This window comes from Salmo salar, chromosome 20 (genome assembly GCF_965601325.2).
Source record: "Salmo salar chromosome 20, fSalSal1, whole genome shotgun sequence".
In the NCBI taxonomy this organism is placed as follows: domain Eukaryota; kingdom Metazoa; phylum Chordata; class Actinopteri; order Salmoniformes; family Salmonidae; genus Salmo; species Salmo salar.
In genome coordinates this window covers 74356263-74369053 of record NC_138310.1, presented here as the reverse complement: position 1 = coordinate 74369053, position 12791 = coordinate 74356263, and the positions used below count along the sequence as shown (strand labels likewise).

Below are 12791 nucleotides of genomic sequence, written 5' to 3'. Positions count from 1 at the left end.
CTCTCCTCCGCTCCCTCTCCTCTGCTCCCTCTCCTGTCTCTCTCCTCTCCCTCTCTTCCGCTCCCTCTTTCTCTACCCTCTTTTGTTTTTTATTCCACCACTCTCTCTGTTCCACATCGCCACCTGGGGCAAGATTTTACATTTTCATGTTATTTATTAATAATTCTGTCTGGGTTTTGCTAGAGGACAGCGAGGGAGACAGATAAAGGGAGGCTGGATGGTGTATTGTATAACAGCCATCCCTGGCGGGCTGTGGTGAATATTCATAGCAGGTTTAAATATGTGCAGCCCCCCACAGCTCAGCCCTGGAGGGTTGTACTCCGCCCCCCTATTGGGTTCGACGTAGGGCTGCGGGCCCATCCCTTCAGCTAGCTTAGCAAGGAAGGGAGGGGGGCTAGGAAGAGGAGGGGTCGACTGGGCTGCAGGCACACCAATTAGAAATGAATACATTATGCTCACTATGCTTAAGCTTGTGTATTTCTAGATGTTGTTTAATAAAGTTTTCTGGTTGTGTGTAGGCAGGTGGCTGGGGCTGTGGTGTGCAGGCTATCCAGTGGTCTGCACTGCCTGTGAACCTTGTTTCTCTCCAGCTGTTGCTCACAAAGAGAGGGTCTGGTAGTCGTCTTAGACAAGCTTTGATAACAATAATGTGTAAATCAGCAGGCATTGATGAATTCAAACAGAATTCATTTAGAACAACGTCCAGTAAACAGGGCTGCAGAGCAGACTGTCTGTTAGGCTACAGTCAAAACATAAACTCCTCCTGAGGAACGCTGCTATTTGCTGTAAATTTCCCCGTAAGTGCCATATCACTGTAAACAAATAAATAGAGTTGTTAATTAATTCCTTAAAACACACTTAAGCGTGTTTTCAGTGTAATAAGGCAATTACTGCAGCCATCAGGAAAAAGTAACTAGTGTTAATCTATGCAGGGCCTTTATTCTACCTTGTCATATTTTCTTTCATTCATTTGGCTGGGGTCCAAGTCCTCACCGTGGCCCACGCACCCTAAGTCTCCACGCTCCACTGCCTCTGCCTCCTCTCCACAACAAAACCCTGCCGCTCCACTGCCTCTGCCTCCTCTCCACAACAATACCCTGCCGAGGCGAGGAAAGACACAACTTGCGGATCACCGCTAAAGAGAAAGGGAGATTAGGCTATACCACGCTTGACTGAAAACATGTTTTTTTTACACCAGAAAGGGGGAGATATGACTGTGAAATCCCTGTGTGTTAGTGTTCCATGCGAGGGGGTTTACAGCGGTGTTTAGGCATGAAATAAACAAGAACTAGGCCAGCAGCAAAGTCATATATAACGGGTAATCACAGGTAATTATGAAGGAGTCGGAATCTCCTTATGCTCCAACCGAATAAAGAGCTGTTGTTGTGCCAGTCCCAGCTCCTGACAGATGTTGAACTTCCTCCTCTGTAACTACATGGATGTGAAAAACATCCCTCTCGTTGCTACCAGCTTTCACAGCTCCCTTGTTAACTGTATTTTCCTTCTCTCCTCAGCCTCCCTCTGTCTCTCTCACTCTCTCTCCTCAGCCTCCCTCTCTCTCTCCCTCTCTCTCCTCAGCCTCCCTCTCTCACTCTCTGTCACGTCCTGACCAGTAAAAGGGGTTATCTGTCATTGTAGTTTGGTCAGGGCGTGGCAGGGGGTGTTTGTTTTGTGTGTTTCGGTGTTTAGGTTCTTTGTTATGTCTTTTTATGTTTATTACTAGTTTTCTATTTCTATGTTGGGTTTTTGGCAATGACCTCCAATTAGAGGCAGCTGGTTGTCGTTGTCTCTAATTGAAGGCCATATTTAGTTGTGTTTGTTTCACTTGTGTTTTGTGGGTGGATGTTTTCCTGTATAGCCTGTGTTGCCTTACGGAACTGTTTCGTCGTTTTGTTTAAGTGTTCACGTTACTTCAAATAAAGAAGATGAGCACTTTACCCGCTGCGCCTTGGTCCAATCCTTCCCGTGACACTCTCTCTCCTCAGCCTCCCTCCCTCTCTCTCTCCTCAGCCTCCCTCTCTCTCTCTCTCCCTCCCTCTTTCTCTCCTCAGCCTCCGCCTCTGTCTCTCTCTTTCTCTCCTAAGCCTCCCTCCCTCTCTCTTTCTCTCATCAACCTCTCTCTCCTCAGCCTCCCTCTCTCTCTCTCGCCTCCCTCCCTTCCTCTCTCTCGCTTGCTCTCTCTCTCCATATTGTGTCTTGCTCCTGTGGTTTCTCATTGATTGATGTCTAATCTGCATTGTTTATGCAGTATGTGTCAGGTTATTTATGCATGTCTATGTCAGATGTCTGCATCACAGATGTCTGCATTCAGTCAGCCTCACAGTGTACTAGGTGGAGGCTTATTCAACCTTTTCAAGGTCGCTGATTCCTGGAATTAACCCACGCACACATTCTCAAAGTATCTAAGTATTCAATGGCTCTGATATGTCACACATACCTGATACCCAGGCAAACACATACTAAAACATACATTCACATTCTATTTAATAGGAGTTAACCCTTCCCTCCTCTCTCTCCGTCTCTGTATTCTTCGACCTCCCAGGTGTTTTGGGGAGGACACGTGTATCTTCATCCCGGACATCGATGCAGTGGTGATGGTGCTGCAGCCCAGTGAACCCAGGATCACCATAGCTGGGGTGGACAGACTGACCAGGCCAGCAGCTGACCTCAGAGGACCAGCAGGACTCACTCTGTTCCAGGACCTTCACATCATCAGTACTGTCACCAAGGGAGACACAGCCTCACACCATACAGGTACAGGGTACAGGCATAGAGGTGTGTGTGTGTGTGTGTGTGTGTGCGTGCGTAAAGAGAGAAATTGATAGATACTGGGTGCAGACCAAAAAGAAAGAGAGAGAGCGAGACAGAGAGAGAGAAAGACAGAATAGCAGAGGGGAATGGCTTGTAATTATAATGCTGGTCCAAAGGACACACACTGCTCACCACCACAAAACTATTTGATTAGGTTGAAGTCTTTAGACTCTGGAGAGCACAACATCTCCTCTCATATTGGAACTTCATCAACTCCTCTCTATCCCATACACGCACGCACACACACACCATTAACCACACGCTCCTAGTCACACAACACTTGGCTAATATATAGCCTCCAGCTGTGGTCTCCATTTCAGCTGTAGAACGAGAGGAGGAAAGAGAGAGGCTGAGCCCTGAAAGCGCTGCAGAGTTTATTCCACCTCCCTGACAATGGAGCGAGTGAAACCTCTCGCTCTGGTTATCCCTGTCTAATTGGCAGCTATAGCGTTGAGGCAGAGCACTGCTGTTCTGTGTTGTTCCCAGACTCCGCACTGAGAGGACTAGAGCTGGGATTTAAATGTCATTTACATTTTCCGTTCAGCCAGGCAGGAACCCATGCAATCATTTGTCTGGTAGGCAGAGGTCTTAGTCAGCAGGGGGGCTGGACTGTAGGAGCTAGGGATAGTGGGAGGGAGGGAGGGAGGGAGGGAGGGAGGGAGGGAGGGAGGGAGGGAGGGAGGGAGGGAGGGAGGGAGGGAGGGAGGGAGGGAGGGAGGGAGGGAGGGAGGGAGGGCAGGTCTGATGTCAGTAGAACAGGCCGGCTCTGTTCTGCCTCCCCCACCATTCACAGTTCCTTTAGTCAGAGTTGTGACTTGCACAGCAGGATTAGACTGTACTTAGTGTGGAGAGTGCAGCAGTAGGATGGTTGGAGATCTATACACACACACACACACACACACACACTTGAATTCATACAATATGAAATACAGATTCCATTCTCTCCATCATGACATCTATTCTCTCTCTCTCTCTCTCTCTCTCTCTCTCTCTCTCTTTCTTTCAGGTTTCATTATGTTTGCCCTCCATGTCTTATTCTCCTCTTCTCTGTATTTGTTAGTCTCTCATGCTCTACTCTTTCCTTACACCAGCACATTCTCTCCCCTCCACTGTATCTCCACTCCTTTCTAAACTTTCCCTCCCTCTCCATGGTGCAGTATTCCATCTCTCTCCTCGGCTCCAGATGTTTCTCCTCCATTCCCCCAGTTAGCACAGCTCTGAGATCAGTCAAGCCTCAGCCAGGGATAGAGGAGAACCAGGGTCTCCCGGGACCCCTGCTGTTCCAAGGACAGCCCCTGCTTTGAGGAGTGCCTGGAAAAAAAGCCCAAAACAGCTTGTCTAGTAACCCCCCATAATGGTCATAAATCCTACAGATTCAGCAGTGGACAATTTAAAGTGAAATTACAACCTTTAGAAGCCTTGTTAAAACCTCTGATACACTACCAGTTGCATTTCCTGCTGTGCAACAGAGTGATCAAATTAACATAACAGGTCTGTATGTGTGAGTGCATGCATTCAACTGTGTGTGTGTGTGTGTGTGTGTGTGTGTGTGTGTGTGTGTGTGTGTGTGTGTGTGTGTGTGTGTGTGTGTGTGTGTGTGTGTGTGTGTGTATTCATGCATTCTCACGTGTGTGTGTGTGTGTGTGTGTGTGTGTGTGTGTGTGTGTGTGTGTGTGTGTGTGTGTGTGTGTATATGTGTGTGTTTCAGCGGGCAGGCTGGGGGTCCAGGAGGAGATCATCCATAACCTGGACTACTGTGACATCCTGGTGCTGGGGGAGGAGCTGAGGCCAGAGCAGGAGGGTCTCCAGCTGCAGCGTAGCACCCTGCTGGGGAAACACCTGGACGCCACCAACTCCACCTCCGGCATGTCTATATACGGTTAGTTACCATGGAAACATCTAACCTCCTGACCTCTAACCAATATCTAACCTCTGACCCTTACCCCAACTCCACCTCTGGCATGTCTCCATCTATGTTACCATGCAAACACCTAACCATAACCCCTATCTTCCTCCATACCCATAACCCCTATCTTCCTCTATAACCATAACCCCTATCTTCCTCCATACACATAACCCCTTATCTTCCTCTATAACCCCTATCTTCCTCCATACCCATAACCCTTATCTTCCTCTATAACCCCCATCTTCCTCCATACCCATAACACTTATCTTCCTCTGTAACCCCTATCTTCCTCCATAACCATAACCCTTATCTTCCTCTATAACCCCTATCTTCCTCCATACCCATAACCCTTATCTTCCTCTATAACCCCTATCTTCCTCCATACCCATAACCCTTATCTTCCTCTATAACCCCCATCTTCCTCCATACCCATAACCCTTATCTTCCTCTATAACCCCTATCTTCCTCCATACCCATAACCCTTATCTTCCTCTATAACCCCTATCTTCCTCCATACCCATAACCCTTATCTTCCTCTATAACCATAACCCCTATCTTCCTCTATAACCATAACCCCTATCTTCCTCCACACCCATAACCCTTATCTTCCTCTATAACCCCTATCTTCATCCATACCCATAACCCTTATCTTCCTCCACACCCATAACCCTTATCTTCCTCTATAACCATAACCCCTATCTTCCTCCATACCCATAACCCTTATCTTCCTCTATAACCATAACCCCTATCTTCCTCCACACCCATAACCCTTATCTTCCTCTATAACCCCTATCTTCCTCCATACCCATAACCCTTATCTTCCTCTATAATCATAACCCCATCTTCCTCCATACCCATAACCATAATCTTCCTCTATAACCCCTATCTTCCTCCATACCCATAACCCTTATTTTCCTCTATAACCCTATCTTCCTCCATACCCATAACCCTTATCTTCCTCTATAACCCCTATCTTCCTCCATACCCATAACTCCTATCTTCCTCTAACCATAACCCATATCTTCCTCTATCCCCATAACTCCTATCTTCCTCTATAACCCATATCTTCCTCTATACCCATAACCCCTGTATCTATGAAACTGGTAGTGACCATAGAAACATGTCCACCATCTCTCTTAGGTGTGGACTCCATGTCCAACTATGAGCAGGTGATCAGACAGGTGCATTACCACAACTGGCACCCCGCCCAGACCCCAGACAGGAAGTTCCGTCTCACCTGCTCCGAGCTCAATGGACGCTACACAAGCAATGAGTTCACCCTGGAGGTCAGTGGACTAGAGAGCGGAACAATAAAGATACAGGGATTCCAATGTTCCTGTGCTTTTAGAGATTATATTTGTTTAAACAATTCCTAACTTGAGACCCCTTTCCTTCTATTTTCTTGCTCTAGCCAGAAAACCTCTGACAGTTCTGTGTCTAATAGTCCTTATTTGTAGTTTAATCTTATATTTTCTGAGACATTTATCTTATTAAACCTGTAACCTTGCCCTCTATTCTTGCCCCTCCCAGATCAGTGTACTCCACAAATCAGAGGCTGGGGAGCATGTCAATCACATGGTAGCCCCGCCCCAGTACATGCAAGTGGTTCATCATCCAGCCATGGTCCACAGTCTATACCCCACACACGGTTCAGGTAAGACTGTAGAATCATCAGTTTACACCCCACACATAGCTCACTATAGAATCATCAGTCTATACCCCACACACGGTTCAGGTAAGACTGTAGAATCAGTCTATACCCCACACACAGCTCACTATAGAATCATCAGTCTATACCCCACACACAACTCACTATAGAATCATCAGTCTATACCCCACACACAGCTCACTATATAATCATCAGTCTATACCCCACACACAGCTCACTATATAATCATCTGTCTATGCCCCACACACAGCTCACTATAGAATCAGTCTATACCCCACACACAGCTCACTGTAGAATCATCAGTCTATACCCCACACACAGCTCACTATAGAATCATCGGTCTATACCCCACACACAGCTCACTATAGAATCATCAGTCTATACCCCACACACAACTCACTATAGAATCATCAGTCTATACCCCACACACAGCTCACTATAGAATCATCAGTTTATACCCCACACACAACTCACTATAGAATCAGTCTATACCCCACACACAGCTCACTATAGAATCATCAGTCTATACCCCACACACAACTCACTATAGAATCATCAGTCTATACCCCACACACAGCTCACTATAGAATCATCAGTCTATACCCAACACACAGCTCACTATAGAATCATCAGTCTATACCCCACAAACAGCTCATTATAGAATCATCAGTCTATACCCCACACACAGCTCACTATAGAATCATCAGTTTATACCCCACACACAGCTCACTATAGAATCATCAGTCTATACCCCACACACAGCTCACTATAGAATCATCAGTCTATACCCCACACACAGCTCACTATAGAATCATCGGTCTATACCTCACACACGGTTCAGGTAAGACTATAGAATCATCAGTCTATACCCCACACACAGCTCACTATAGAATCATCAGTATATGCCCCACACACAGCTCACTATAGAATCATCAGTCTATACCCCACACACAGCTCACTATAGAATCATCAGTCTATACCCCACACACAGCTCACTATAGAATCATCAGTCTATACCCCACACACAGCTCACTATAGAATCATCAGTCTATACCCCACACACAGCTCACTATAGAATCATCAGTCTATACCCCACAAACAGCTCATTATAGAATCATCAGTCTATACCCCACACACAGCTCACTATAGAATCATCAGTCTATACCCCACACACAGCTCACTATAGAATCATCAGTCTATACCCCACACACAGCTCACTATAGAATCATCAGTCTATACCCCACACACAGCTCACTATACAATCATCAGTCTATACCTCACACACGGTTCAGGTAAGACTGTAGAATCATCAGTCTATACCCCACACACAGCTCACTATAGAATCATCAGTATATGCCCCACACACAGCTCACTATAGAATCATCAGTCTATACCCCACACACAGCTCACTATAGAATCATCAGTCTATACCCCACACACAGCTCACTATAGAATCATCAGTCTATACCCCACACACAGCTCACTATAGAATCATCAGTCTATACCCCACACACAGCTCACTATAGAATCATCAGTCTATACCCCACACACAACTCACTATAGAATCATCAGTCTATACCCCACACACAACTCACTATAGAATCATCAGTCTATACACCACACACAGCTCACTATAGAATCATAAGTCTATACCCCAACCACACAGCTCACAATAGAATCATCAGTCTATACCCCACACACAGCTCACTATAGAATCATCAGTCTATAACCCACACACAGCTCACTATAGAATCAGTCTATATCCCACACACAGCTCACTATACAGTCATCGGTCTATACCCCACACACAGCTCACTATACAATCATCGGTCTATACCCCACACACAGCTCACTATAGAATCATCAGTCTATACCTCACACACGGTTCAGGTAAGACTGTAGAATCATCAGTCTATACCCCACACACAGCTCACTATACAATCATCGGTCTATACCCCACACACAGCTCACTATAGAATCATCAGTCTATACCTCACACACGGTTCAGGTAAGACTGTAGAATCATCAGTCTATACCCCACACACAGCTCACTATAGAATCATCAGTATATGCCCCACACACAGCTCACTATAGAATCAGTCTATACCCCACACACAGCTCACTATAGAATCATCAGTCTATACCCCACACACAGCTCACTATAGAATCATCAGTCTATACCCCACACACAACTCACTATAGAATCTGTCTATACCCCACACACAGCTCACTATAGAACCTGTCTATACCCCACACACGGTTCAGGTAAGACTGTAGAATCATCAGTCTATACCCCACACACAGCTCACTATAGAATCCTCAGTCTATACCCCACACACAGTTCACTATAGAATCAGTGTATATAGCCCACACACAACTCACTATAGAATCATCAGTCTATACCCCACACACAGCTCACTATAGAATCATCAGTCTATACCCCACACACAGCTCACTATAGAATCATCAGTCTATACACCACACGCAACTCACTATAGAATCATTAGTCTATACCCCCACACACAGCTCACTATAAAATCATCAGTCTATACCCCACACACAGCTCACTATAGAATCTGTGTATACCCCACACACGGTTCAGGTAAGACTGTAGAATCCTCAGTCTATACCCCACACACAGCTCACTATAGAATCATCAGTCTATACCCCACACACAGCTCACTATAGAAACATCAGTCTATACCCACACATGGTTCAGGTAAGACTGTAGAATCCTCAGTCTATACCCCACACACAGTTCACTATAGAATCAGTGTATATACCCCACACACAACTCACTATAGAATCATCAGTCTATACCCCACACACAGCTCACTATAGAATCATCAGTCTATACCCCACACACAGTTCACTATAGAATCAGTGTATATAGCCCACACACAACTCACTATAGAATCATCAGTCTATACCCCACACACAGCTCACTATAGAATCATCAGTCTATACCCCACACACAGCTCACTATAGAATCATCAGTCTATACACCACACGCAACTCACTATAGAATCATTAGTCTATACCCCCACACACAGCTCACTATAAAATCATCAGTCTATACCCCACACACAGCTCACTATAGAATCTGTGTATACCCCACACACGGTTCAGGTAAGACTGTAGAATCCTCAGTCTATACCCCACACACAGCTCACTATAGAATCATCAGTCTATACCCCACACACAGCTCACTATAGAAACATCAGTCTATACCCACACATGGTTCAGGTAAGACTGTAGAATCCTCAGTCTATACCCCACACACAGTTCACTATAGAATCAGTGTATATACCCCACACACAACTCACTATAGAATCATCAGTCTATACCCCACACACAGCTCACTATAGAATCATCAGTCTATACCCCACACACAGCTCACTATAGAATCATCAGTATATGCCCCACACACAGCTCACTATAGAATCAGTCTATACCCCACACACAGCTCACTATAGAATCATCAGTCTATACCCCACACACAGCTCACTATAGAATCATCAGTCTATACCCCACACACAACTCACTATAGAATCATCAGTCTATACCCCACACACAGCTCACTATAGAATCAGTTTATACCCCACACACAACTCACTATAGAATCAGTCTATACCCCACACACAGCTCACTATAGAATCATCAGTCTATACCCCACACACAACTCACTATAGAATCATCAGTCTATACCCCACACACAGCTCACTATAGAATCATCAGTCTATACCCAACACACAGCTCACTATAGAATCATCAGTCTATACCCCACAAACAGCTCATTATAGAATCATCAGTCTATACCCCACACACAGCTCACTATAGAATCATCAGTTTATACCCCACACACAGCTCACTATAGAATCATCAGTCTATACCCCACACACAGCTCACTATAGAATCATCAGTCTATACCCCACACACAGCTCACTATAGAATCATCGGTCTATACCTCACACACGGTTCAGGTAAGACTATAGAATCATCAGTCTATACCCCACACACAGCTCACTATAGAATCATCAGTATATGCCCCACACACAGCTCACTATAGAATCATCAGTCTATACCCCACACAGCTCACTATAGAATCATCAGTCTATACCCCACACACAGCTCACTATAGAATCATCAGTCTATACCCCACACACAGCTCACTATAGAATCATCAGTCTATACCCCACACACAGCTCACTATAGAATCATCAGTCTATACCCCACAAACAGCTCATTATAGAATCATCAGTCTATACCACACACACAGCTCACTATAGAATCATCAGTCTATACCCCACACACAGCTCACTATAGAATCATCAGTCTATACCCCACACACAGCTCACTATAGAATCATCAGTCTATACCCCACACACAGCTCACTATACAATCATCAGTCTATACCTCACACACGGTTCAGGTAAGACTGTAGAATCATCAGTCTATACCCCACACACAGCTCACTATAGAATCATCAGTATATGCCCCACACACAGCTCACTATAGAATCATCAGTCTATACCCCACACACAGCTCACTATAGAATCATCAGTCTATACCCCACACACAGCTCACTATAGAATCATCAGTCTATACCCCACACACAGCTCACTATAGAATCATCAGTCTATACCCCACACACAGCTCACTATAGAATCATCAGTCTATACCCCACACACAACTCACTATAGAATCATCAGTCTATACCCCACACACAACTCACTATAGAATCATCAGTCTATACACCACACACAGCTCACTATAGAATCATAAGTCTATACCCCAACCACACAGCTCACTATAGAATCATCAGTCTATACCCCACACACAGCTCACTATAGAATCATCAGTCTATAACCCACACACAGCTCACTATAGAATCAGTCTATATCCCACACACAGCTCACTATACAGTCATCGGTCTATACCCCACACACAGCTCACTATACAATCATCGGTCTATACCCCACACACAGCTCACTATAGAATCATCAGTCTATACCTCACACACGGTTCAGGTAAGACTGTAGAATCATCAGTCTATACCCCACACACAGCTCACTATAGAATCATCAGTATATGCCCCACACACAGCTCACTATAGAATCAGTCTATACCCCACACACAGCTCACTATAGAATCATCAGTCTATACCCCACACACAGCTCACTATAGAATCATCAGTCTATACCCCACACACAACTCACTATAGAATCATCAGTCTATACCCCACACACAACTCACTATAGAATCATCAGTCTATACCCCACACACAGCTCACTATAGAATCTGTCTATACCCCACACACAGCTCACTATAGAACCTGTCTATACCCCACACACGGTTCAGGTAAGACTGTAGAATCATCAGTCTATACCCCACACACAGCTCACTATAGAATCCTCAGTCTATACCCCACACACAGTTCACTATAGAATCAGTGTATATAGCCCACACACAACTCACTATAGAATCATCAGTCTATACCCCACACACAGCTCACTATAGAATCATCAGTCTATACCCCACACACAGCTCACTATAGAATCATCAGTCTATACACCACACACAACTCACTATAGAATCATTAGTCTATACCCCCACACACAGCTCACTATAAAATCATCAGTCTATACCCCACACACAGCTCACTATAGAATCTGTGTATACCCCACACACGGTTCAGGTAAGACTGTAGAATCCTCAGTCTATACCCCACACACAGCTCACTATAGAATCATCAGTCTATACCCCACACACAGCTCACTATAGAAACATCAGTCTATACCCACACATGGTTCAGGTAAGACTGTAGAATCCTCAGTCTATACCCCACACACAGTTCACTATAGAATCAGTGTATATACCCCACACACAACTCACTATAGAATCATCAGTCTATACCCCACACACAGCTCACTATAGAATCATCAGTCTATACCCCACACACAGCTCACTATAGAATCATCAGTATATGCCCCACACACAGCTCACTATAGAATCAGTCTATACCCCACACACAGCTCACGATAGAATCATCAGTCTATACCCCACACACAGCTCACTATAGAATCATCAGTCTATACCCCACACACAGCTCACTATAGAATCATCAGTCTATACCCAACACACAGCTCACTATAGAATCATCAGTCTATACCCCACAAACAGCTCATTATAGAATCATCAGTCTATACCCCACACACAACTCACTATAGAATCATCAGTCTATACCCCACACACAGCTCACTATAGAATCTGTCTATACCCCACACACAGCTCACTATAGAACCTGTCTATACCCCACACACGGTTCAGGTAAGACTGTAGAATCATCAGTCTATACCCCACACACAGCTCACTATAGAATCATCAGTATATGCCCCACACACA

The 12791-nt window shown here is 45.0% G+C and overlaps 1 protein-coding gene across 1 annotated transcript in view; it reads left to right on the top strand.

Moving 5' to 3' along the window:
• LOC106591008 (calsyntenin-2) overlaps positions 1-12791 on the top strand; it is a 529723-nt gene that overhangs the window by 490161 nt on the left and 26771 nt on the right. Inside the window, exons 12-15 of the mRNA XM_082966721.1 lie at positions 2543-2754; positions 4520-4690; positions 5858-6003; positions 6248-6371. Of these exons, the coding sequence (XP_082822847.1) occupies positions 2543-2754; positions 4520-4690; positions 5858-6003; positions 6248-6371 (653 nt within the window). The remainder of the gene's footprint in view (positions 1-2542; positions 2755-4519; positions 4691-5857; positions 6004-6247; positions 6372-12791) is intronic.